The following is a 27,400-nucleotide window of genomic DNA, read 5'->3' on the forward strand; positions in this document are numbered from 1 at the left end:
GGTGCATATATCTATATTACTCCCCAAATGCACACCATTCGCAACCTGATTGGTTGTTTGGATTTACTCGGCTTGGTGCATTCACAGTGATTGGTTATTTGGTTCGGCTGATTCACGGTCATTGGTTGTTTAGGTTGGCTCGTGTAGAAGTGGAGAGTAAAAGGCTAATATGCGCAGGGCTTTTGTAGTCGACTCGTAATCTGCATAAGGATGCAGGACCTTTGAGGACGTTACTGTCATGTGATCAGGGGCGGAACATGTAAGTCATTAATTTGGGATGTGTCACCATCATGTGATCAGGGGCGGAGCATGACAGTGATGTCATTATGGGTCCTTCATCTCCACTGCTGTGCTGCTTCTGATCCCTGTTGTATGGGATGAACAATGTATGTAGCAGTGCTGTGTGTGTGATGTACATATAGCAGAGCTGTGTGGCGCATTAAACCACCAGAAACACTGGTACTATAATTTCCTAATAATTATTAATATATTATGTATACCATTTTCCCCAAAAATAAGACACTGAATGACATCATTGATTAATCCAGCGCAGGCTTTCATTGGCTGACATGGCCCTTGATTAACCAATCAGAGCATTAGCTTGCTGGAGGCGGGGTATTCAAGCCCTGCTACCAAGAAGAACTGCTCTGTCGGCATGCAGGAGGACACGGCAGCCTGCAGCAGCGTTGCAGGCATCGCGAGGGACGTGAACACCAACTGCTAGGTGAGCAATTTTTTTTTTTCCACATGTAGCCTAGCTAGGGCTTATTTTCAGGGGAGGGATTATATTTCAAGACCCCGTGAAAATCGGCATAGGGCTTATTATCAGGGAAACACGGTATATACATGCACGCACATTTTTTCAGTAATCTTTCTAGAGTGCCTCAGTTCCAAGCAAAAGACTTTAAAATCTTTGTTCCAATTCTACTTGTGTTGGAATTACAGTGTTAGGAAGAAGATGCACTAAATCTACATACTATTCTGAAGAGAATGAACCTTGCCAATCTTCCTCCACCCAATAGTTTCTGAGATGTGAATTATCAAAAATGATGGCTCTCGGTGGCCTTCAAAAAAATCGACCGTCTATATTTCTTGACCCCGAGACCTGATCGGTTAAAATTAAGATTTTTACATACATTCTAGTAACAAACAAATGTGCAAAGTTTAGTAACAATCAGAGATGGTCGGGTGTTACCCCTTTGGGGGATTTGCCCTGGAATGACCCAGGAGTGACAGTCGGTGGGATGGGATGCACCCAGCAGTTGGCCTGTGTAAAGGTCCTTTTCATTTGGACAAGTGACATCATCAGTAGCTCGCTCGCCCTCGGGCGGCCTGTTTATACAGACGGGTACATGGTTGCTCGTTCACATGAGGATCGTTCAGTCTGTCACAATCGCTGTATAAGTGACAGAGGGGCGGAACGATTGCTGGGTAAGGGCTCCAGCACACTGGTGAGGGCGATATCCGGGCGTGATTCCTGATCACATATCGCCCTCGCAATCCTTCTGAAAACCCCTGGATGCGAGGCATTGTCACATGGAAACAGCTTTGCATCCTGTGGGGTTCCCTTCATCCCCGCCGCAGCTAACACAGCCGTGGTAGGAGATCGCCATCTTTTCCCATTGTGTTCAATGTGGCCGGCGCTGTTGCTACTGGCCCCATTGAAAACGTGTAAACCCCTGGGTGTGACAGCCTCCCATCCCTGCGGGGCTGAAGGAATCCCCCGACACAGCTGTCACAGCCCCAGCCGGGGATCGCAGCCTTCTCCCAATGCTGCCGGCCCCAACAACAATGAGCAATCTCGCTAACAGAAAGGAGATGCTGCGATTTTGTTTTTCATGCAGCATCGCAGGAGTGAAGACATCACGCGTTTTCACTTACGAGAAAATCTCGCTATTATCACGCCACGTGAACGAGCCAACGATGATTCTGATGCTGCATAAGACCAGCGACAAACGAGACGCGTCCCATCAGCGACTACAGCTGCCCTGAGACCTCACAGTTCACTTCCGCTGGTTTGGACCATTTTTTTGAACCCTGATTGCTCCATCTAACGGCCCCTTTCCCTGCAGCTGTAGCCCCCGCAGAGCAGCGCTCCTAGCCTGCACACCGGGCCTGATGTGCTACCTTACTAGGCTGGATGCCACACTGTACCAGTGCAGACAGCTCTGCACCCTCCATGTGCCCAGTGCACAGATGTCTGCCACCCGCTCGGCTCTGCTGCATGCCTCCTGTCACCCACTTCCAGCCGCACGCTCGGGTCACCGCACACTCATTTTGCAGAGGCATGCCACTCCTCCGGGTGTCTTGCACACCCCCCTTAGGCGCGGCCCCTTTAAGACAGTCTCAGCCCTCGGGCGTCGTCACGTGACGGGTCTTTGTCCGAACATTCGGGCGACGGAAACACCACCGGAGAAATCAAAAGCGGGTGAGAAGGGAGACAGAAGCAACGGGACACCCGAAAGGGGGTGTTGGCTCCGGTACGTATATGTAGGTGCTGTGGGCATACCGCAGCCGGGGAGCAGCGCACCGGATCAGGTGACCCGGGACCGGGCGGGTGGGCGGCGGGGGGAGCTGCACACTGCAGAGCGCGGCTGTCGCGGGGGCACTGCCAACACGCTCGGGCTCAGGAACAGGCGGTGACGGGCGCGGGAGACCGGGGATTTCGGGTCACAGCTCGCTTAGAATAAACTCTCGGACGGACGAGTAGATTAGACGCGGCGCCCAGAGGAAGGTGGTGAATATTTACGGTAATGTACCGGCACCGAATCTCCCGGTAAGGGTGTGGCATATAACAGACAGCCCGGGCTACCAATTACGTTTCTACGGTGCTAATATCCCGCCTCTCTTTGAGTGACAGGCAGCGGAGCAAATTGCGGCGCAGACGCTTGGCCCCGCCCTTACCGGTGAAGGGACTGGCCAATAGGAGCTGCAGTTGCAGACTGGCTGCTGGCGTGATGGACAGCTCGCTCCACCAATCAGCGACTTGTTTCCAGAGAGCTCATTCTGCGTGTGTGACAGCGAGTGTGAAGTACCGGCGGCGCTCATTGGAGGCCGGAGCTGCCAGGGACCTCGTTATACCGTGTCAGCCCGTATTAGACGAAGCGCCATACAGGGCACAGCCCATAGACCGCCTGGTGTGGAGGCACTGCACACAATATATGGCCTATTGCCTGCTCACTGCACTGGCAGTATAGTTGACAGATAATTCAATACATACTGTGCAGACATTGCCGCCATAACACTTCAGCCCTGTTCACATCGGTGTAATGCGTCTTATTACTGAGGTGATAACCCCGTCCGATTGGCATTGGCACTGATTAGGCTGTAAGAATAGCGGTGCGCCCGGTGGTACCCTGGCATCCACTGCCAGAACCGCCGGACGTACAACCTGTAACGGCTCATCCGTACGGGCGCGTACAGCGTCAGGCCTCATGTAATCCGTCCGTGCCGGCGAGCCTGCGAAAACCGCAGCCTTTCCACTACGTGTGTGTACGAATATCTGATGTGTGTTCACTTTGTCAGGCGTGCAAAAAAAACTGCAAAAAGACTCAATTGCTGTCTTCTTTTTATACCGTCTTCTGGCAACATGCACACGAAACGCAGTGAACACACGTGTAACATCCGTGTTCACTGCAGTCCTTACAGTCCCATAGACTTTCATGGGCTATATTGGTCCATGAATTTTTGGACCAAAATAGGACATGCTAAATTTTTTTTCAGTTCTTTTTTTTTTCCCCCCACATTTTTGAAATCCTCGTGCGACTACATCAATGTGACGCAATGTATGCTGTCTTCAAAAAGTACCGATGAGGACTAAGGCCGCTTACACACGTCTGAGAAAATCGCGCAAGATTTGTGCGTTGCGAGACACACAAGTGTGAACCCCATTCTTTTGGATGGGGTCGTATACATGAGTGTTTCTCTGCCCTCCCCCAATGCGGCGCTGGAAAAAATCGCGACCAGCCCTATCTTTGGGTGTTCCCTCACATCACACATTGTTTTCTATGGGGTTGACAAACCATTGCGCGGTGTGCGAGGTGCATGCTAATGCGATCCGATGTTGAGAACGGGATCACTACTTCCCTGAAGTGATGCGAGGCGTTAACATAAAAACATCTCACATTCACGGGTACGGCAAACGCTGGCGAGCGTGATAGCGGGCCGAGTTCCATGGCCCAATATTGTGTGTGTGTGTGTGTGAAATTACCCATAGGGCTTATGTCCACGGGTATATACGTAAACCGGCGTGGGTTTCCTGTGCTGTTTTACACATACGGCAGAGACCGCGTATCAGCCAGGCATGCCCTGGAAACTGGCGTCACGGACATGTGCAGTGGGGTTTCTAATTTTTTTTCAAATGCCTGTGTAGGAGTAGCGTTTGATACGGAGCCCATAGCAGTGATCCGTACCGTACGCAGAGAAATGGTGCGTGCCGCCATTTATATCTTATGGATATGCTGGTGTGTACGGAGGTCCCTTTACCAGCAAGTGAAGATGATAAAGGGACATCGCTACAGAACACATGTATGTGAAGCCCAAGGTTTCCCACGGGTTCGTTCACATGAGAGATGTTCCGTCCCATGTGACCCTTGCCTTAGAATAGCACCATTTGCTGTTTCTATTGTGTGCACCTCAGTGCTGGCCCTTTAATATGGATTCTATTTTGCCCAAGCGGATGAGCTGGCGATGTCCTCCCCGGCCGTCCGCATCCTGCAGCCTGTTTAAACTGAACGATTCTCATTAAGAATTGTGCACTTCAGTGTTAAATGCCCGACAAGGGCACGAAGCAGCGCTGATTTTTATGCCAAACCTGAAAGAGACGAGAGCCTCACGATTCTCATTTGTCGTTCGCCCGCATTTAAACCAAACTATTATTGTTCAGTTTTGCTCATTTAAACAATTTTCTGAACAATAATCATTCCATCTAGGGGGGGGCTTTAATGGTCCACGGTGGTCGCACATGCTCAGTCTTGATCTCTCTGTTCCACTCGGTATGTGCAGGGTCCCTGGTGTGGTGAGCGGCTGCTTCTGAAGCTCCAGTGTCTTATCTGCTTGTAAGAAGAAATGCGGAGTAAGGGCGCCTTCACTCTCGCGATTTTGCTGTGAGGAAGTCGCAGCAAAATCGCATTTTTGTTCCCAAGATTTTTGAGCGTCGGCGATACTTTTTCCTGGGAAGAATCTTGCCTCACATCCCTGCTGCCTGCGATTTTTCTCGTGCGATAAAATCACGTGATTTTATTGCGCAGAAGTCAATAGGAGTTTCTAATGTTAAAAACGCTTCGCACGAAAATCGCAAGTTTGAGCATAGCAATAAAAAGCAGGCTCCATAGGGAGACATGGGACATAAAAAAAAAAAAAGGGGATCGCAAATGGGAATGAAACCATTGAAAATCATTGGTTTCATAATTCTGCATTTTCACTCCCTCTCGCACAACCCCTTTAAGTGTTCATGAATCTACTACTATTTCATTTAGTAAACAATCTGAGTGTGGCCAGTATTTAACCCCTTAACGACCACCAATGCACCTTTTGATAGCCTGTATCAGCGGCCTATGTATGAAGTGAGATCGTGGGTTGACCTTTCTTCAAACAGCACAGGCGTGAGCTGTTTATTACAGCTGACACCCGCAGGCAATAGCTGCAATTGGCTTCGCGGCCAATCGCAGCTATTAACCCTATAAATGCTGCCATTAATTCTGACAGGCATTTAAATCCACAGAACGATGTTCGGGGGTCTCGTATGCCCCCCCCCCCCCACATGAGATCGGGGGAGCCGTACGGGTGTCATGGCAGCCACGGTTCTTCTGAAAGGCCCCAGGGCTGTCTTAGCAGACTGTCTATCAAGCCATCCCCGTGGGTGCCTTGATAGACTGCCAGTCAGATTGCAGTTTGATGTAATGCTATGGCATTACATCATACTGCAGGAGCGATCAAAGCATTGCTAGTTATAGTCCTCCGGGGGGCTAAAAAGAAAAGTAAAAATAAGATCAATAAAGTTTTATTTATTGTAAAAAAAAAAAAAAAAAAAAAAAAAGTTTACATCACCCCCCTTTTGCCGTATCTATAATAAAAATCTAAACCCTAACACAAAAATACATATTTGGTATTGCAGCATCCATAAAAGTTCAATCTATCAAAGTAGCGCATTATTTGCCCCACACTGTGAACGTAGTCCGAAAAAAATAACGCCAGAAATGCACTTTTTCAGTCACCCTGTCTCCCAGAAAAAATGCAATAAAAAGTGATCAAAAAGTCATATGTATTCCGAAATGGTACCAAGGTAAACTACAGGACGTTCCGCATAAAATGAGCCCTCGTACAACTACGTCGACGAAAAATGAAAAAGTTATTGCATGCAGAAGATGGCGGCAAAAAATAATTAAAAAAAATTAAATTAAGGGGGGGAGGAAAGAAACGAAAATGGGGATGGGGGGAAGGCTGCGTCATTAAGGGGTTAATGTAAATGGGCACTAACCTTTCAGACAACTTCTGATCATCTCCTAGCTTGTGTTTAGTCTCATCATTTTTGTAATAAAAAAGTTTGTTGCTTTACCACTGAAAATCCCATTTGAAGTGACTGCCACTAGGGGTCTCCCTTCTAGCTTCTCTGCAAACACTCCCTGTCCTTAGATACAGAGCTTCTATGGTAACAAGGACACAGGGACAATTCCACAGCAACAGGGGGAGGGGCTATCTTTACAGGCAGCTCCTGTGCACTCAGAGGCTGCAGTCTGACAGATCAGCAGACACTGTGATAACGATCTCTGCCCTCCTGCTTTGACAGCATCTGTAACCCATTACACACATGCTAGTTGATTTACTCATCCTCTGTCCGTAATGCCTGAATCGTCCTGGGAAAGCAGAGGGGTGGGTATTCTGATACTGCCTCCCTGCTAATTTGGACATGAGATTGTGCAATGTAGTATAGGAAGTCAGGTCAATGAAATAGTGATGGAATGGTAGGCTTGCTACATGCCCCCTCCCTGAAAGTGGATTGCACAACAGCAGAAAAATGGGGAAGGTCCTCCTGAAAGTCTGAACTTTCAGCCACGAAACAGGGTGCAAACAGCAGCAAATGAAAGGGGAAGGAGAACCTGTCATATTTTTCAGGTAGGCTTTAAAATGACCAACCTGTACATAAAGTATCTGCATGTTTGCCCAGTCGTGGAACATTACGATAACTTTCTTGAAATGAAATATTCAACGATCATTCATTTGTTAGGCTAAATTCGTACTGCGTTCCTAACCCTGTTTCAGGTGTTCCATCCCAGGGCCCCACCTAGAAAGCAGGCCAGCTAGAACCCTAAGAATATAGATCCCATAACTGCATACTCTGGTCTCTGGCCGGTCACAATAGTGTAGTTGACTATTCAGTTTGTAGTGTCATCCTCACCTCTCTCAGCTTGACCTCTTGCTGCTGTTGTTTTACAAAATGTACAATAAAACTGCCTGTGACCTTTTTTTTTTTTAAATTTTTTTTTTTTAAGTTGAGTGCTTTGTGAATTTGAGCCTACGTAAAGCTGTCCATGCATATTGGATAAGTTGGCCTAACCTGCCAATTTTAGCAGGATCAGGTAATTACGGTATATAAGGGTCTTTCAAATCTGCCTGACTGCATATGGGATAAAGAAGAATTGGGCACGTTTAATTTCAGCATGCCCCATCCTTTCCTGTTGTTGGAGATGACTCTAGCAGTGGCTTCTTCCTCTCCCCACTGAAAAAAAATATGCACACTTGGCAGAGCATGCCCATTTATGGTGGGGTTAGTAGGAAGATTTCTCAGAAAAACAAGGGTGTGTTTTGGGGTGTCTGTATGTAATATAAGAAAAACTAAGTGCATCCTCTTTGAATTCTATGGTTTTATGTATCAGAACATAATAAAAAAGAAATCTCCTTCTTAGAAGGTCTTAAAGCTAGGTAAACACAACCTAAGGCTGGATTCACGCGAACGTATATCGGCTCGGTTTTCACGCCGAGCCGATATAAGTCGTCCTCATCTGCAGGGGGGGGGGGTGGGATGGAAGAGCCAGGAGCAGGAACTGAGCTCCCGCCCCTCTGCACTATTTGCAATGAAAGGAGGGGGGACCGGGGCGCGGCTAAGTTACAAAAATTAGCCCCGCCCTGTCCCGCCTCTCCCCATTGCAAATAGTGCAGAGGGGCAGAGAGGGCTTGGGAGCTTAGTTCCTGCTCCTGGCTCTTCCATCCTCCCCCACCCCCCTTCCCCCGCAGATGAGGACGACATATATAGGCTCGGTGTGAAAACCGAGCCGATATACGTTTGTGTGAATCCAGCCTAAGAGGAGCAAATTACACTGTGTCCTTATTAAACAAAAACAACTAGAGGCTAAAATGCAGAAGCAGTGTGTGAAAGTACATCCCATGAATCAGCATGGGAAGGTTCTGAATCCATTGTTGTTACTTACAGCTCTGGAAAACAAATGTAATGTTTAAAAAATATATATATTTCAAAAAACTTATATTGAAACATTACTTTGTGTTTGAATGCAAAGGATTCAATGAACAACAAAAGCTTGGTTAAAAAGTAATTTTATCATGTTTTTATAGTGCATTCTTACATTTTTTTGGTCTGGTCCACAATTTTCCGGGTCTGGTCCACGAAAAAGCCAAATATCTTTCGAGCTGAACATTTGTCTAACAAGTTGTGTGAGTGAAAATTGAAAACAGGGACATTCTCTACAAAACTTAAAAATAACACGTTCTTAGGATAAACCGTTGAAATCTTATAGTGGAAAATGTCAGATTGTGTTTTTTTTTGTTTTTTTTTAAAAATGTTTTAAAATTCTTTAGGGCTGACGAGGCAGGTCTTAACGTTATCCGATCGAGCTGAAACTTTGACAATCTCGTTTTTACACCAATTGGCAACTTTTTAGGGGTTTCTGTCAAAGAAATTTGGACATTTGATTTCTTGCGACCACTCTACAACCTTTATTTAGTAGCAATAACTTGAAGCAACCTCTGTGTGACTTTATCAGTCTCTCAAATCAGTCTGGAGGAATTTTGGGCCACTCTTTCTTACAACTTTGGTATCGTTCATATAGGTTTGTGGGCATTTGTTTATTCTTAGCAATTTACCTGCATAATTCCTATGGAAGCAGTAATAGAGTAGTTAATTTTTCACACACTGCTTCTGCATTTTGGCCTAGGTTTATGTAATTTGTCATGTGCTGTTGTTCTAAGGACCAGATGTTATTGTATATATGTAAAACCATAACGTATTCAAAGAGTTTGTACTTAGTTTTTCTCTTGACATATAATAATCTATATTTGTTGTTAATAAAGTCTTCGTTTCCTCCATGGGTCATATTTAGCTCACCAGTCTTTTACTCTGCTACAGTGTACGGGGAAGGATGGATTTCTCCTCTCATCATATTCGACTCCTGCAGCAGTTGGATGAACAGAGGAAGAAAGACCTGTTTTGTGACTGTCACATCATGGTAGAAGGCCAGATGTTCAAGGCTCATAGAAATGTCCTATTTGCCAGTAGTGGGTACTTCAAAATGCTGCTGTCCCAGAGCTGCAAGGACATGAGCAAACCTACAACAGCCACCTTTGATGTCTTCTCCGCTGACACGTTTACGGCCATCCTAGATTTTGTCTATTCTGGCAAACTACCCCTGTCTGGGCAGAATGTCATTGAAGTTATGTCAGCGGCTAGTTATTTGCAAATGACTGATATCATCAGTGTATGCAAAATGTTTATTAAATCCTCCCTGGATATCAATGAAAAGGACAGGGATGGCTTCTTTAGCTTGTCTGATAAGGACAATGGCACCAACGGCACTGGACTTTATGCAGCTGGGTGGAGGACTGAAAATAGCCCAACACACGCTCATGAAACGGCAGAGCATAGTGGTTTCATTGCCGGATACAATTACCCACCTCCTATCACACCACGGTTGCAGCGTCCTTTCTCTAAACATTCCCGTAAACCAGAACATGTCCGCAAGCACCGTAGGCGGTTAATGCCTGAACCTCTGAACGCGGCGTGCATCACATCGGTACCATTAGGCGACCTTGTGGGTGGTTCTGCAGAATGCATAATTCATGATGAAGAGAGTACAATGCAGGATGAGGAAGCACAATCACATGAAGACTTGATGTGCCCAAAGCCTGAAGAAGAGGAAGAAGGTGATACTGCTCAAAGCTGGCCAGAGTCACCACAGCATGTAGACTCTGGAGACCAGGACATGGCTCCACGTATCTCCAAGGCAGATGAGCTGTACAAAGCAATGCCTACCATCTTGGGTGTTATGTCTGGTTGGAGTGAAGGTGAGTGGTTCTGTTTGTTGATGAGTAATCACTGAACCTAAAAATAAGTCTGTATCTTATTACACTAATCTAATAATTGCCAGTGTTACAGTATCGTACTAATTCAAACAATTGGTATGTCAAAAAATGGGACAAGCTAGAAAGAGAAGGAATGAACAGTATTACTAATTGGCGAGAATATAAGAAGAAATAATTTTTTTTTCTGTGCCTGCTAGACGTGGAATGACCACGGTATAGGTGTAGTTTGTATCGGAATGAACGCCTTTTCAATATGAACTGAGGCATCACTTAGCGGCGCTGCTGCGGGATGCACACACTGATGGTAGTGTGTGAACCCAGGATCCTCCTCCTCTAACCTCTCCGCATTGGTTTCACAAAGGGAGAGGAGGCGTCTGGGCGCATACACTTCTACCCGCTGCAGCACTGAGTAAATGAGCAGCGGCGCTCTGAAGACGAGGAGTAGGAAATTATATCAGTCTCAGGAGGACTTTTTTGGGGGTCACTATTAATGCTGGGGCCCGACCCCAGTAGTAATGTAATACCCTTATATTGACCACAGTAGGCCACTACTGTGGGGGTCACTATTACTACTGGGGCCAATCTAGGGAACACTGTTACTATTGAGGCCATTGTGGGGGACACTATTGCTACTGGGGATAATATAGGAGACAATATTACTACTGAGGGCACGGTGGGGGTGGGGTCACTATCACTACTGGGGCCGATAAAGGGGACACTGCACATGGCAGCATACCTCAAGCAGGTTGTGGGTATGTTTACACGTGGCGGAAATGCTACAGAATGTCCACAGCATTTCCACATCCCAAAAAAACTGTCAAAATCTGTACCATTGGTGCAGATTTTGATTGGAAATCTGCTGCGTATCAGCAGCTGATCATACTATGCGCCACTCCCCCTCCCCTACTCTGTAGGCTTCCTGCTCTCGGGCTCCCCGGCTTCCAGTTCCCAGTGACCTCACCTGACCAGTGGCGTCACACCTGACCAAGCCGCTGGGAATCATAAGCCAGGGAGCGCTGACAGAGGGAAGCCTACAGAGGAGGTGAGGGGGAGCGCCGCATAGTATGAGATCAGCTGCAGATACTCAGCAGATTTCCATCAATATTCACACTAATGATACAGATTTTGATTGGGTTTTTTTGGATGCAGAAATGCTGCGGAATTTGCTTCCTCTCTTTGTTGAAACAGCCCTGTACTTTCTCTAACGACCGAGGTAAAATCCTATGTTGCAATAGGCCCCGCCCCCTGACCACACCCCTGTATCCCGCTTTGACCCTGGAAAAATTCGATCACCTTTAATGTATGCGAGAACCATACATGAGAAAAAAGTGTAAAACGCACGCTTTTTAAGCATACATTAGCAATATGTATAGTATACATTTTTGATTTCACTGTAAACCTTTTTTGCCTTAAGTTTTGTTATTCGACAGTTGTTTTTATTTCTTTAAGGCATTTGATCACAAAAAAAGTATACATTAAAGTATGTAGAAAGTTTCAATGTTTTCCATTGACTGCAATATTAAAAAAAGTATGGAAATGTGTATACAATTTTTTTTATTTATTTATTTTATTTCTGGGCTACACATTTCAAACCCCCATGCCCCAAAAAGCTCACAGAAATGTATGCATCGTTTGACTCAGTTTAACCCACTATAGCCTATAGGTTTGTTAAACAGTAAGCTTTCATACAGTTTTTGGAGTAAAAACGTGTGTTTCACGGATGACAGCGTGGACGGGCCCTGACAAATGATTGCATGGTTAAAAAAACACAGCTCCCCCTATAATAAAGAGGTCCTCACACAACTCTGGCGATAGAATAAGTTATGACTGAACATTGTGATGCAAAAACATTTTCTATGAAAAATTACTTTTTATTGCGAAATATTAGAAAAACAAACCAACTACTATATAAATTTGGTATCCGCGTTATTATACAGACCCACAGACTTAGGGTGCATTCACACGAACGTATATCTGCTCGGTCTTCACGCCGAGCCGATATACGTCGTTCTCCTCTGCAGAGGGGGGGGGGGGGGGGTTGGATACTAGCTTGGATACAAGATGTGATACAGGTGGGCATGGAGGTTCTAGTACCCTGTTGTACAACCTCTAGCTTGGATGTAAGATGTGATACAGGCGGGCATGGAGGCTCTAGTACCCTGTTGTTCCGCCTCTAGCTTGGATACAAGATGTGATACAGGTGGGCATGGAGGTTCTAGTACCCTGTTGTACCACCTCTACCTTGGATGTAAGATGTGATACAGGCGGGCATGGAGGCTCTAGTACCCTGTTGTACCGCCTCTAGTTTGGATACAAGATGTGATACAGGTGGGCATGGAGGCTCTAGTACCCTGTTGTACCACCTCTACCTTGGATGTAAGATGTGATACAGGCGGGCATGGAGGCTCTAGTACCCTGTTGTACCGCCTCTAGTTTGGATACAAGATGTGATACAGGCGGGCATGGAGGCTCTAGTACCCTGTTGGACCACCTCTAGCTTGGATACAAGATGTGATACAGGTGGGCATGGAGGCTCTAGTACCCTGTCGTACCACCTCTAGCTTGGATACAAGATCTGATGCGGGTGGGCATGGAGGCTCTAGTACCCTGTTGTACCGCCTCTAGCTTGGATACAAGATGTGATACAGGTGGGCATGGGGCATGGAGGTTCTAGTACCCTGTTGTACCGCCTCTAGCTTGGATACAAGATGTGATACAGGCGGGCATGGAGGCTCTAGTACCCTGTTGTACCACCTCTACCTTGGATGTAAGATGTGATACAGGCGAGCATGGAGGCTCTAGTACCCTGTTGTACCACCTCTAGCTTGGATACAAGATGTGATATGGGTGGGCATGGAGCCTCTAGTACCTTGTTGTACCGCCTCTAGCTTGGATGTAAGATGTGATACGGGCGTGCATGGAGGCATACAGGTTTCTTACGGTATCTGGCAGGCGTATAGGTCCACATTTGCTTTAACTGAGCCTCTAGATCGTGCAAAGTAGTAGGCTGAGGAAGTTAGCGCCTGAGATGCTCCCGTACATGTTCTATTGGAGATAAATCTGGAGACGGGACGTGCTTTGGAAGTGTGGTAATGTGGAGACATTCCTGTGACCCCCCCCCCCCCCCCCCCCTTGCTGTGTGCATCCCCAGTATTATCCTGCTAGAAAATGCCTCTTGGAAGCCCTGCCCTAAGGGGTAACATGTGGCTGCAGGATGTGCTGAACATATTTCTGAGCTATCATTGTATCTTATACCACTACTAAGGCTGACCGACTGTCGTATGGCCCACAGACCATCACACCGGCAGTGGGGGCAATGTGCCGCTCCACAGTAAAGGCAGGACTAATGCATCTCTAGATCTCCAGATACAAACACTATCATCAGTGCCGTAGCAGTCCAGTTTCATTGTTCATGACATCACTGCAAACTGAGATGATGGCGGGTGTTAAGGCAGTACACGTAATGGGTGCTGCGAGTTTTGTGCGCCCTCATGCATCCACTGGTCTTCAACACCTCCTATCAATCTAGTCGGAATGATAGGCAATTTGTCCATACAACCATCCAGTTTCTGGCATTCCAATAATGCGCTCTCCCCCATCTGTAAACTCAGCCAAATCTCGTTGATTTTATTATGGAGGCGTTAAGTGGCCAACAAGCTCTACACCAGCAGAAAGAGGTCACTGCACACAAGGAGCCTCTGAGAGCCTTTTTAGAGGCCAAGGTGGGAACCACTTTTAGGGCTTCAGGTGACAAGACCGTTCATCTAATCACCCCACAACGCTAATCATTTGCATATCTGCCTGAGATGTAACTGCAGGACGAGTTTTACAACAGAACAACTTCTTCTACAGGCTGTTTTTTTCTATCTTACAAGGTGAGACACACATGGGCTATTAAATGAGCATAAGTGGTCTGCTTTAGAGTACCTGTCACTAGGTTGTGTCGCCCCAATAACAGGCAGCATGAGGTGCTAACAAGTGGCAGTAGGTTTTATTCTTAAATGTCAAACAGGCTTGCTTCATGCTGCCTCGCACATTGAATTCAGAAAACGGTGTCCTTAGGGGACGCTTAGGTTTAGACGTTTATAACACCTATGCTGCAGTGATCACAGGAACTCCGTTTGTGTAGAACCATCTGGATATGACATTTTCTTTTCAGAATTTAAATGTAACGTAAAAACTACTTTTCCAACTTTTGTTTCTACCTGCAACATAAAAAGCACACGTTATATGTCCCAGCAAGTACTGGATTATTTGCTCTGTATTCATGCGCTTACTGCAAAACCTTTTTTTCTTCTGGTATTCTCATTTATATAACTTTTCTGCTTGTAGATGACCTAAGTCCTGTGAGGTTTAAATGTCCGTTTTGTACGCACACTGTCAAGCGGAAAGCTGATCTTAAGCGTCATCTACGCTGTCACACCGGAGAGCGGCCATATCCCTGCGAAGCCTGTGGGAAGAGGTTCACACGTTTAGAGCATCTCCGCAACCATTTTCAAACTGTATGTAACAGACGTTCAGCGTATTTCACTAAAGGTTGGGCGCACCTTTTGTAACATATTTTTGGTCTAAAATGAAATCTTATAAATAGTCGAGTGATGTAGTCGCTGATCCTGTAGTCATGTTTCGTCTTTTCCCTTCTGAGTGCCCTGATCCATATGGAGCTGTTGGTATAATTCACACAAAGCAGGTTATCCATCCTTGTGGAGATGTTTGATCTGCCTTTTCTCATAGCTGTAAACTTGTAGCTCCACAATTAAGCAGGTCTTGAAAATAAAAAGTAAAATTGGCCAACCTCATGGAGCAGCTTGAGTTCTCTCAATGTACACATATATGGAAAAACAAAGCTGTATATTTCTTCCAAAGGCAAAAAAATATCACTTAATATAGATGAAAAGATATTATTACGCTTCAGAATAAAAAAAAAAAAGTAAAAAAAAAAAATCTTCCCTAGTACACAATTAAGCTTTTAAGTTGCTGTTCTGCATCTGCAAGCACCATGCTATACAGCAGATTGATGTAGAACATAGTTATGGGCACCAAAATCCTATCTGTTCTAAACTATGGTCCCCACAAGTGTGCCAGATATAAAAAAAAAAAATGGGAATGATAATGTTACTGGGTTTAGTGAAAACAAAATCCTCCATCCCTCATACCGGTCTATCAGTGCAGTGCATGCCAATCCTGTATTTGCAGCAGTTATAACCCAAATATGCTTTAAAACGATAAGACAATTCTTCTATTTAACTGATAATTCCCAAGTCCCCCAAGAGATGACCCCGCCTATGATGCATTAAATACATTGAGGCTCCTAATGTCCCTACTAGAGATGAGCGAGCGTACTCGGAAAAGCACTACTCGCTCGAGTAATTTGCTTTATCCGAGTATCGCTGTGCTCGTCCCTGAAGATTCGGGTGCCGCTGCGGCTGACAGGTGAGTCGCAGCGGGGAGCGCGGGCGGGAGAGAGGGAGAGAAAGATCTTACCTCCGTTCCTCCCCGCTCTCCCCTGCAGCTCCCCGCTCCATGCCGGCACCCGAATCTTCAGGAACCAGCACAGCGATACTCTGATAAAGCAAATTACTCGAGCGAGTAGTGCTTTTCCGAGTACGCTCGCTCATCTCTAGTCCCTACTAAAGGAATCCTTTCCAAATGTATATACCCCTCAGAAAACACCTCTCAGCAGTTCATCCAATCCAAACACACTGGATTACTTGGATATGCCAAACCTTTTCAGAGTTATCCTATGTTAAAGTGACACAAACGGGCCTCATGATTAAGGAGTTATTACAACAGAATATCTAAGCCTCATACTCTAGCTACAACAAGCACTTGATAACACATATGTATTGAAGTATTGCAGTACCTTGTATAAGCAATCAATCACTTTTTGAAGTCCCTTATAGGGACTAAAAATATATATGTAAATTTAAAAACCTTTTCCTATTTAACAAAAAAAGGTATTGCCCCACCCATAAAAGTACAATCTATTCCAAAAAAAAATCTATACCACCCTGAACACAAGTAAAAATGCACAATGCCAGAACTGCGCTCTTTTGGTTGCTCTGTCTTCAAAATGTTTCAAAAATGTGTGTGTACCCCAAGATGATACTAATGTAAAGTGCAGTTCATGCCACAAAAGGCAAGCCTTCACACAACCCTATAAACAGAAAAAAATACTTGGTTAGAAGATATTTTTTAAAGATTTTGGTAGGGATGAGCGAGTATACACGCTAAGGCACTACTCGCTCGAGTAATGTGCCTTAGCCGAGTATCTCCCTGCTCGTCCCTGAAGATTTGGGTGCCGCCGCAGCTGACAGGCGAGTTGCGGCGGGGAGCGGGCGGAAGAGAGGGGGAGAGATCTCCCCTCCGTTCCTCCCCGCTCTCCCCCGCAGCTCCCCGCCCCGCGCTGGCCCCCGAATCTTCAGGGACAAGCGGGGAGATACTCGGCTAAAGCACATTACTCGAGCGAGTAGTGCCTTAACGAGTATACTCGCTCATCCCTAGATTTTGGGCATCACCATAATTGTACTGATCCATAGTATAAGTTATCACTCTGTATGCTGTAAAACCCTCCCCCCAAAAAATGATGCTACTGCATTTTTTCCATTTTACCCCATCTTAGAAAGTTTTTCAGTACATTATATGGTACCATGAAAAAAATAGAACTCCTGCAAAAAACAAGCAGAGAAAGGGTATTTTTCAAAAGTGGAGCTAAAACGAAAAATTAAAAATGGCCCTATCCAAGGGGTTAAAGGCAGGACACTATATACATCCGTGTCCGTGACCGTGTTAGTGCTGGGTACATATGCTGCATTTTGCCATATCATGCCATGCACATAAATAACCTGTAACAGCTGATTTGAGCTTGCAGTTCACTCGACAATACAGCGAGTGAAATCTACAGCAACAAGCTAGGGATACTGTGGCTTTAAATGTGTGCAGCATTCATGTACCACCAGGGTCCATACAGGGATTTAAAAAATGTTTTCCATAACAAAATATGAATTTTTTTTTTCATTGACACTCACAGAACTCGTAATACACTGAATCAAAGGTTTAGGGCACCTTCACAGTGGCGATCACGATATTGCTGCGCGAAAATCATGGCAAAACCATGACTTTTTTCCTGCGATTTTTGAGCATCAGAGGTGCTTTTTCTCACTGCGATTTTCTTACGCTAATTTGCCGCAATTTTTTTAGTGCGAAAATCAATAGGAATTTCTAATGTTAAAAACATATCGCACAAAAATCGCAAAAATTCCATGCCAAATCAGAAAATTCCATGACTTTCATCAAATTCCAGGTTTTTCATGACATGCATGAACCCTGACCACATAAATCAGCAGAATGTACAACAAATCAATCGTGTGTGAACTTGGCCTAAATGTTTTTGCTATTGATCTCTAGCTTTGTTTTAGGCTGGCTGCACACGAACGGGTCAGATTCCGGATGCAGCATCCCACGCCCCGAATCAGACCCTGTGCACCTGTCTTCTTTTCTTCTTCTGTACTGCGGATGGTTTGGCTGGCTCGCCGTCGGACATGCGCAGTACAGATTTTCCTGTGGCGTCGCTAGGCGATAATGCGGCCCCCGCGACCTTTACGCAATGTTAATTGCAGACTGAGCTGCGGGTTGGACTGCTTCTATTGACTTCAATGGAAGCCGTCCGTGCAGACACCACCCAAATATAGAGCATGCTGCGACCTTATATTTTTTTTCTCTCCCGCGAGCGGAAAATCGCATTTTATTTCCATTTGTGTGCAGGAAAACACGCTTTTCCATAGCATGCTATGGAGGGTATTTGCTGTGGAACCCAGAGGCGGACGTCCGATCCAGATTTCGCAATGCAAATATGCCTGTGTGCAAGCGGCCTTATACGGAGCTTGTTTTATGGAAACTGCAGGCCCTGAAGTCCTCTCCTATAGAAGCAATGACATTATAGTGTGTGGTCTACGCTACCATTACGTTATACAAGCTACAAAAGTTAAAGTAGTTCTCTTATCACAATCGTCATGTATAAGCAGGCCCTGTAGCTCTCTGTAATCCATGTCTCACACCCTGAACATATCTTTGGTAAAAGGAGAAGATTTGTGACTGCAGTAAAGACCTAGTTTTATATTCTAGTGCTGAGTATGCAAACTGACCCACCGCGAGTCACTGAGGCAGTCCGACTGCACTCCGGAGGCACAGCTCCCTGCCCTCCTGCACTCTGGCTGTGTGACATGGGGTACAGAGAACTATGCTGCCTGTATATACTCATTCACTGTGATGACAGAATCACTTATGCGTCATTCTCAACTCTTTAAACATTTGTGTTAGGTCTGGATATTTTGTGCCAAAAATTGGTTTTGGCAGAGGAAACGTGTTTTTTTTCACTGAAAAAAATGTGATCCCATTTTTGGCACAAAACCTACATCTCTCATACAAACCACTGAAAAAGGGAAGTACAAATGAAGCGTTCAGCCATATCCCAATATATGCTATGTAGGAAGTATTTGTATGTAGTAATTAATAAACTAACATTTTTCTATGCCCTCAACCTAGATCCATGAAGCTGGCAAGCTCATCTGTAGACGCTGCAAATTACCGGTCACAGAGGTTACAGGTCGAGTAATTCAAGACGGGACAAGAAGATACCGCCTGTGTCATCCGTGCCTAGCAGAAGCTGGTTTGGATAATGTCAACTTTGATTTTGGGGATGACCAGCCCCTGGTGCTACCGCCTGAAAATGAACGTGAGCAGAGTTGGAACTTCAAGGACGATACTAAAGAGGAGAACAGTAGGGATCGCCCAGAATCAGAACTTGTGATCCAAGAAGTAGAGGACAGTGAAGAGGAAGATTCAAAATCCCGAATAAAGTGAATTTTCACAGGAGCGAAAATAGACTCCAAAGACCGTACATTATTGTCCTCTTCTCACTCCCACAACTGGTTATGATGTTCACACCTACTTAGTGTTGTGATTTTATGTGTCCATGGTGGTTTTTATTGATTTAGAGTAACTGTGCACCACTTTTTTCAGTAGCAACTTGGAGAATTAGACCATTACTAAGACTGGATCCCAGCGTCCTCATGGATGTTCTAGTTTGGTGGTAATGGCCATTACTTTTTCCTTTCATGTAAATTATCTTCCCCCATAAACCAAACTGGCACTATATGAAATATTCCTCCTGTATGTTACATGATATCCTAAATGTTTCTGAAAGTGTCACTGTAATGAAGGATTATAATTTTTACAAATAGTCCTTGTGTTTCCTCACAACAGCACAAATGTTCCACACCCAAGTGTATTAACACCAAGGCTATTCCAAAAATAAGCTGCTTACAGGATACAAGGTAAGGTTAGTTTAAAAATAGGTTTATTTCAGTTTTTCAGTGCAAATAGCAAGTAGCCTCAACACTCGCAACAAATAAAGTCCACTTTCCCGTACAGATCAATTTACTACCCCATGTATATACTCCATTTTGTCAATAATGTTGTAAAAGTGCTAAAAAAGGAAAGTAAGGCATCCCCATGGTCAGTTGACTCTCGGCTGTGCCCCTTCCACATCAGAGATGATTGAGAAGAATTCTAGTAAATGTCAAATATCAATAATGACAAAAACTTCAGGCTTCTCTTCTTCATAGATCTGCATAGCTGAATATGTAATGGCTTTCACTTCTGTGCCCTGGCAAAACAAAAGACAGCTTGAGGACTTAGGCGTTTGTTAAAAGGATTGTGCCACTTTTAACTATAATGATCTGTCCTCAGGAAAGGTCATCAGTAGCAGATCGGCAAAGGGCTACCAGTTGGGACCCCCAGAGATCAGCTGTTTTCCTCAGGCTGGTGTCTTTGTGTATTGAGCTAATTTTCTGCAGGAAACGGACAGCTCCTTACATTGCGTAGTGGCCTGGATTGGTACTGCAGGCCGATTCCCATTGCCTTCAATAGGAGTCAGCCTGCAGTACCAATCCAATCCACTGTGCAATGTAAGGAGCTGTTTCCTGCAGCAAACTTCAGTACACGGACAGCAGCCCAGGGAAACCGCTGAATCCTGGCGCTCCCAGATGGCAGATCACCCCCACTAGCTAGAAGTGGTACAACACCTGTAATGCAAAGTTATTTCATATTCATAACTTTACCGGCACTTTTGTATCACTCACAGATAGAAATGACTGTTCTTTCATCAAGATTAAAAGCAATGGGTTATATTAGTTATAGGAGTATTTGAATCAAACAACCACTTGGCAACAATACCATTACCTGCAGACCCTTCAACTGTCCACTCTTCTGCTACTTTACTAACAAGCCGTAAAAGGAACCTGTAAAGGTCGCTGGTGTGCAGACAGTACAGGATAGCGACACTGTGATTGCAGCAGTCTGTCACTTATGGTGATCTGTTTATAGTTTTGCAAATCTTACTTTTGAAATTTTGCAGGGATGGAGTGAAGAGGAATTCAATGAAGCTCATGCATGTTCATATGTACACTTTCCCCACCCTCATCCTTCCCCCTTCCGGATGCTGATTGGCAGGTCCCTCCGTGTACAGTAATGTCCCATTTAGACAGGATGTCACCGCTAAGGTTGTCTGCACTTGTCAGAGCATTTAGACAGGCAGAGTTCACTGCTGGATCATGGGCTTTTTGCTCATCGCTTCACCTATGAAAAGGAGGGAGTGTTTACATGCAGCGAGGAGTCAGCAATGCTTTTTTTATGCTGACAAAGTCAGCAAAAATGAGACCTAAATGAATAGTAAACAATTCTTTGCATTTACACGGGACAATTATCACTCAATTTTGTTGATTTTACAGGGGACGATTATCGCTCAAAATTCGTTCAATAGCTCTCAACAAAGAAGGACTTGCCTAGCAAGAAGCTGGTAGAGCACTTATATGAATAGGTATGAGATTCATTGGCTTTGTCTAGTCCAGTTCTAGCAAAGTTTCAAAAGTAATGGTTATTGCTCAAAATGTATTAATCGTTCAGTGTAAATGCAGAAAAATTACTCACTTGTCATTCGCGGTTTGTTAAGATGACTTTACAGTCAACCTAACAAACCCTGTTGACTCGCTAGCTTCTCGTCCTGTGTGAACGCTCTGTGCTTCCCTTTCGAGGTGAAGCGCTGAGCAAGAAGCCCCCAATCCAGCGGTAATTATCTCTGTGTAAATGCTCTCCAGGAGTTCCTGAGGACCATAGCGGTGACGTAATCGCTCATGCAGTCGTTTGAAAGACTGTCAGCCTGTGTAAAAGTGCCATGAGAGGTGTTAAAACCCCATACTAATCATCATAAGTAACAGACTTCTGTATATCTGCATGTCTGTTACTATACTGTGCTGCTTGCAAGCTTAGGGGACCTGACAGATTCCGTTTAAGAACGCAGCCCAGTTTTCTTGTGTAACAAATAAGAATTTACCTGGGGGTGCTTCGATAAGCTAAATTCTTCTCCCCACCTGTAAAAGAAAAACAAAAATGCATAACTGAATGTCTCAAATGTAACAGTGAAAAATGCTAATTATTTTCTTTGAAAAAGTGTTATGAAACCCAGCCATAATACTATTCATAAATTATTGCAGAAAGTAGAGATCTGAATTTGATCTCCTTTAATTAGACTGGCCCTAAAGCTTTAAGGGGTAGTCCAGTAACTAAATGGCCACTGTCCAGGCAACCCATGGAAAACTGTCTTGGACGGGAGAATGCATCTCTAGACTGGACGGAGAAGAGGCCTGGGCCTAACGCCACACTGTTTGGCTAAATGCTAAGCGTGGCATTAGGCACTGCCCGCCACCTCTGGTCTAAAGATGCATTCTCACATCCTGGGATGGGTTTCCACAGGTTGCGTAAACAGCGGCCATATTTTTGAATTCCTGGGTAAACCAGCCGACCCAAGGAGCGCCAATCACGGCTAAAGGGGGCAAAGTGCTTGGTTAAGTGATTCTTTTCAGCACACACGCACCCACCAATAAAAACGTGACACTATGAAATGTCAATAGTTTTAGGAAAACAAAGTTACGCTTTTACAGTGCAGTTACACAGAGCTAGAATACAACACATAAAATGGTTTCACAAGGGTGTAAAAATAGCGCGATTTTCACACGATTCGAGACTCTGAAAAAGCACAATATGGAACCAATGATTTTCAATGGTTTTCTTCCCATTAGCGATGTTGAGAGAACAAAAAAACCCTGTCATGCTCTATCTTTCTGCGATATGTGATTTTTTTTTTTTTTACGGTCAGGTTTCCCTATGAAGCCTCCTTTTTAATTGCAATGCAACAAACTTGCAATGTGATTTTAACATTAAAAAAAACCTATTGACTTTCTCTTAAAAAGAAATATAAAAACCGAGCAAGAAAATCGCGAGCAGTAGTCATGATTTTGCGAGAAAACGCAGCGCTGATGCTCCAAAAGCCTTGGGAAGCAAGAGACGGTTTTGCCTCGCAGCAAAACAGTGATCGCCCGTGTGGAACTAGCCTAATAGTACATCCTAAACATCTATCATTACAAAATAATAGAAGACAATATTGCTCCTCATGTGCTCCCCACTGCAGTAAGAGTGCTCCTGGTTTCAGCAGCAGGTCAGGTAGGTAGCAGGTACACTTCCCATCTTGCATTGCTGACCACTGTTCCATATTGTGCATTTCATATTGTGCTTTCTCACATTAGCACACCTAGTGTTAGCTCTGAGCAGGCTCCATTAGCAAACTGAAGTGGAACTGCAAGTCGTAACTCTAGGCAGTGAGCTATAAACATCACATTTTGGGCTGCTTAGTGAGTATGTGAGAAAATACTGAAAAGTTTTAATTAGTATATACTGAGGATTTTTGTTTTGCTCTGTATACTTTCAATAAGTTTTATATATTGAAATACCGTTTTAAAGTAAAATACCGGGCAAAACTGATGTATCTACACTACCGTTCAAAAGTTTGGGGTCACCCAAACAATTTTGTGTTTTCCATGAAAAGTCACACTTATTCACCACCATGCGTTGTGAAATGAATAGAAAATAGAGTCAAGACATTGACAAGGTTAGAAATAATGATTTGTATTTGAAATAACATTGTTTTTACATCAAACTTTGCTTTCGTCAAAGAATCCTCCTTTTGCAGCAATTACAGCATTGCACACCTTTGACATTCTAGCTGTTAATTTGTTGAGGTAAGCTTGTGAAATTGCACCCCACGCTTCTAGAAGCATCTCCCACATGTTGGATTGGTTGGATGGGCACTTCTGGCGTACCATACGGTCAAGCTGCTCCCACAACAGCTCAATGGGGTTCAGATCTGGTGACTGCGCTGGCCACTCCATTACCGATAGAATACCAGCTGCCTGCTTCTGCTGTAAATAGTTCTTGCACAATTTGGAGGTGTGTTTAGGGTCATTGTCCTGTTGTAGGATGAAATTGGTTCCAATCAAGCGCTGTCCACTGGGTATGGCATGGCGTTGCAAAATGGAGTGATAGCCTTCCTTATTCAGAATCCCTTTTACCCTGTACAAATCTCCCACCTTACCAGCACCAAAGCAACCCCAGACCATCACATTACCTCCACCATGCTTAACAGATGGCGTCAGGCATTCTTCCAGCATCTTTTCATTTGTTCTGCGTCTCACAAACATTCTTCTTTGTGATCCAAACACCTCAAACTTGGTTTCATCCGTCCACAACACTTTTTTCCAGTCTTCCTCTGTCCAATGTCTGTGTTCTTTTGCCCATCTTAATCTTTTTCTTTTATTGGCCAGTCTCAGATATGGCTTTTTCTTTGCCACTCTGCCCTGAAGCCCAAAATCCCGCAGCCGCCTCTTCACTGTAGATGTTGACACTGGTGTTTTGCGGGTACTATTTAATGAAGATGCCAGTTGGGTACCTGTGAGGCGTCTGTTTCTCAAACTAGAGACTCTAATGTGCTTATCTTCTTGCTTAGTTGTGCAATGCGGCCTCCCACTTCTTTTTCTACTCTGGTTAGAGCCTGTTTGTGCTGTCCTCTGAAGGGAGTAGTACACACCGTTGTAGGAAATCTTCAATTTCTTAGCAATTTCTCGCATGGAATAGCCTTCATTTCTAAGAACAAGAATAGACTGTCGAGTTTCAGATGAAAGTTCTCTTTTTCTGGCCATTTTGAGCGTTTAATTGACCCCACAAATGTGATGCTCCAGAAACTCAATCTGCTCACAGGAAGGTCAGTTTTGTAGCTTCTGTAACGAGCTAGACTGTTTTCAGATGTGTGAACATGATTGCACAAGGGTTTTCTAATCATCAATTAGCCTTCTGAGCCAATGAGCAAACACATTGTACCATTAGAACACTGGAGTGATAGTTGCTGGAAATGGGCCTCTATACACCTTTGTAGATATTGCACAAAAAAACAGACATTTGCAGCTAGAATAGTCATTTACCACATTAGCAATGTATAGAGTGCATTTGTTTAAAGTTAGGACTAGTTTAAAGTTATCTTCATTGAAAAGTACAGTGCTTTTCCTTCAAAAATAAGGACATTTCAATGTGACCCCAAACTTTTGAATGCTAGTGTATGTAGTACAAGACCTCAGGGGATGTACGTGTCCTTGAGACATCCACTATCCCCTGAGACCTTGCACAAGACACAAGCTAGTGCATTCATTGTACTTGCAAAATAAATTCTGCAACTCACTAATACTGACCATTTTCAAAGATCTTTTCCTGGCATCAGTAAGGCTGGTTTCACACAGCTGGTCGCGATTTTTCATGAAAAAAAATCTCGTCTTTGTACCCACAATTTTTAAGCGATAAAAGCACAAGACTTTTTTTTACCGCAAAAGTCAATAGGACTTTGTAATGTTAAGAATGCATTGCACAAAAACTGCAAGTTCGTGCGATGCGATAAAAAGGAAGCTCTATAGGGAAACATGGGAGATTTTAAAAGTTGCACATCGCAGAAAGATAGAACAGGCCGTGATTTTTTTCCCCGCAACATCGGATCAGTGATAACCTTTTGCTAATGTGAAAAAAACATTGAAAATCCATTGGTTTCATAATTCTGCTTTTTTATTCTCATATCACGCAATTTTATTGCCCGTGTGAAGGCACACCAAGTAAGACATTCATGTTTACATCCAGAAGATAAAAACCTGTACCAAGAGTGGTCAACTAGTAGATTAAAGGAACCTGTCACGTCCTACCAACTCTATAAACTAAGTTATGGCGCTGTTCGGTGAGGTGACAGGGAGCCGCCTGATGTATTTGCTATACTCACCCGCTCCCTGGTTCCTGCGGTGTCCTACTCTGAAGTCTATAGGAGAGTGTATGTATGAGACTCTGAAGAAGAGTCAGATTTTCAAGCGCGGCCGGGACTTCAGAAAGGGACACCACAGGAACTAGGGAGTCGGTGAATTAAAAAAAATACATCACCCGGCTCCCTGTAACCTACTCTAACAGCCCTATAGTTTAGTTTATGTTGCTGTGGGGACATGACAGGTTCCCTTTAACAGATCTACCAATAGACTTCATAGCAGGTGTAGTAGCTTTTGATGTTAGGCCACCAGGTTGTTCTCCAGCTGGCATCAACACAGAAGTGGGACAACTGCCCCCTCATAGGTTTGTGTTTCCCTTCTCCTTCCTATCCTATTGAAATGTTCCTTGGGTTATCATACCAGGATTTGTATGACTAGTACTATTACCCACGGATACCAAATATACATTCCAGCCCAGAGTAGGGCACAGTGAAGAAGCAGTAGTGTCATGTATGAAAGAGGCATGGCTGTTGAGCAAGTGCAATAATTAGCTGCAATTGTCATTATTCAGCATCTAAAAACAGGACATGCAAAAGAAAAATATTGTAGTAACATGCTCTGTGCGCCACATACAGCAATTTCTAGTTCACCCGGAGATCTCCTACTCACAGGCCAAAAAAAAGTAGATCCAAGATTACAAAACATGTTTGGCAGCTCCTAACCAATTCAGATCTAACGGTCATCACAGCTGATGGTTTGCTACATTTCAAGTCTGGTCATTCTGATACATTGTACCAAATATTCAAAATGTGATTTTTTTTTCCAGCAAGAGAAACCACGTAATCTTGTAGATATGATACCTTTTAATGGCTAACAAAACTACATTATGTAATAGCGAGCTTGCGAACCTCTCAGGCTCTTTGTCAGGCTAAAAATGGAATAGATCCGAAGAGGCATGAATATTTAAACACACTTATGACAAGGCACAGACATGGATGGGATTGGTTTGCACTTAAAAGGAATTCTGCAACAGAAAACAAACTTGTCTAGGCACTGATAGCAGAGTGAAAGTTTTATGGTCCCTAAATTACTGTTGGAGGGGGTTCACCAGGCCAGCAGTCTTATCTGTGCAATAAATGTCTCACACTTCCCATTCACGCATAAATCCTGGGGAATAATTTAACCCAGTATTCAGCGTGTCAAAGGTTGTTATCAATTTATATTCCCAAATTCTTCTGTGGTTTTGTGACTTGAAACCACCCTTCAATATCAAAACTCTCATATCTCCTATGTTATGTCCATGGTTAGAGAAGTGCTCGGCCACAGGTAATTCCCTTTTTCTGTGTTCAATCGTGTGGCGATGAGATCTCATCCTTGCTTTCAGTTTCTGTCCTGTTTCTCCGACAAAGTCCCCCAACAGGACATTTACTGCACATGATCAGGTACACAACATTGGACGAGGAACATGTGAATGTCTCCGGGATCTTATAGTCCTGCTGTGTGTTGGGGATCCGTATCCTGTCCGCAGTCAGTACATGTGAGCAGGTCTTACAGCTCCTTACATTACAGGGATAAGTTCCTTTTTGTGTGTCAGAGGGTAATGCACTCCTGATTATAAAGTTCCTCAAGTTAGGAGGTTGTCTGTAACACAGAAGAAGAGGGCCCGGGAATATGGTTTTCAGACGGTCATCCTTGTGTAGGGTATGGTGGAGTTTCTTTGCAGTTTTCCTTAGTACCCCTAGCTGTGAATTGTAGGTCACTACTAGAGGCACATGATTGTTTCTTTCCTTCTCTGTGTATCGGAGTAGTTGATTCCTGGGTATCCTGCTGGCTCTGGTGATTTGGTCATCAATTGAGGTGAGATGGTTATACCAAATATTAAGAACAGGGGAGATTTCTGCTGGTAA

At 44.3% G+C, this 27,400-nt stretch overlaps 2 protein-coding genes across 4 annotated transcripts in view; one reads left to right on the forward strand and one right to left on the reverse strand.

Moving 5' to 3' along the window:
- The first annotated feature begins 2,360 nt into the window (after positions 1-2,360).
- LOC136574627 (zinc finger and BTB domain-containing protein 8A-like) lies at positions 2,361-19,550 on the forward strand. Of its 2 annotated transcripts, none has more exons than XM_066575026.1 (4): positions 2,361-2,480; positions 9,359-10,293; positions 14,644-14,813; positions 18,856-19,550. In XM_066575026.1, the coding sequence occupies exons 2-4, from the start codon at positions 9,372-9,374 to the stop codon at positions 19,171-19,173; spliced, it is 1,410 nt and encodes a 469-aa protein (XP_066431123.1). In that variant the 5' UTR covers positions 2,361-2,480; positions 9,359-9,371; the 3' UTR covers positions 19,174-19,550. The 2 variants fall into 2 exon arrangements, with proteins under 2 accessions (XP_066431123.1, XP_066431124.1); XM_066575027.1 differs by having other exon boundaries at positions 14,644-14,847; positions 18,856-18,994.
- A 102-nt stretch (positions 19,551-19,652) lies between these two features.
- Positions 19,653-27,400, reverse strand: part of ZBTB8OS (zinc finger and BTB domain containing 8 opposite strand) — a 30,125-nt gene continuing 22,377 nt past the window's right edge. For both annotated transcript variants that reach the window (XM_066575028.1, XM_066575029.1), the window contains exons 6-7: positions 21,704-21,740; positions 19,653-19,978 (exon numbers count right to left, since the gene is read on the reverse strand). In XM_066575028.1, coding sequence (XP_066431125.1) covers positions 19,892-19,978; positions 21,704-21,740 — 124 coding nt within the window. In that variant the 3' untranslated portion in view covers positions 19,653-19,891. The remainder of the gene's footprint in view (positions 19,979-21,703; positions 21,741-27,400) is intronic.

Source organism: Eleutherodactylus coqui, chromosome 1 (assembly GCF_035609145.1).
Source record: "Eleutherodactylus coqui strain aEleCoq1 chromosome 1, aEleCoq1.hap1, whole genome shotgun sequence".
NCBI lineage: Eukaryota > Metazoa > Chordata > Amphibia > Anura > Eleutherodactylidae > Eleutherodactylus > Eleutherodactylus coqui.

Excerpts from the sequence above, each read along its gene's own strand:
- LOC136574627 (XM_066575026.1), top strand. The coding sequence starts at position 9,372 with ATGGATTTCTCCTCTCATCATATTCGACTCCTGCAGCAGTTGGATGAA. Across the intron at positions 10,294-14,643 it reads TATGTCTGGTTGGAGTGAAG|ATGACCTAAGTCCTGTGAGG; the intron begins GTGAGTGGTTCT and ends TTCTGCTTGTAG. Across the intron at positions 14,814-18,855 it reads TCCGCAACCATTTTCAAACT|ATCCATGAAGCTGGCAAGCT; the intron begins GTATGTAACAGA and ends CCCTCAACCTAG.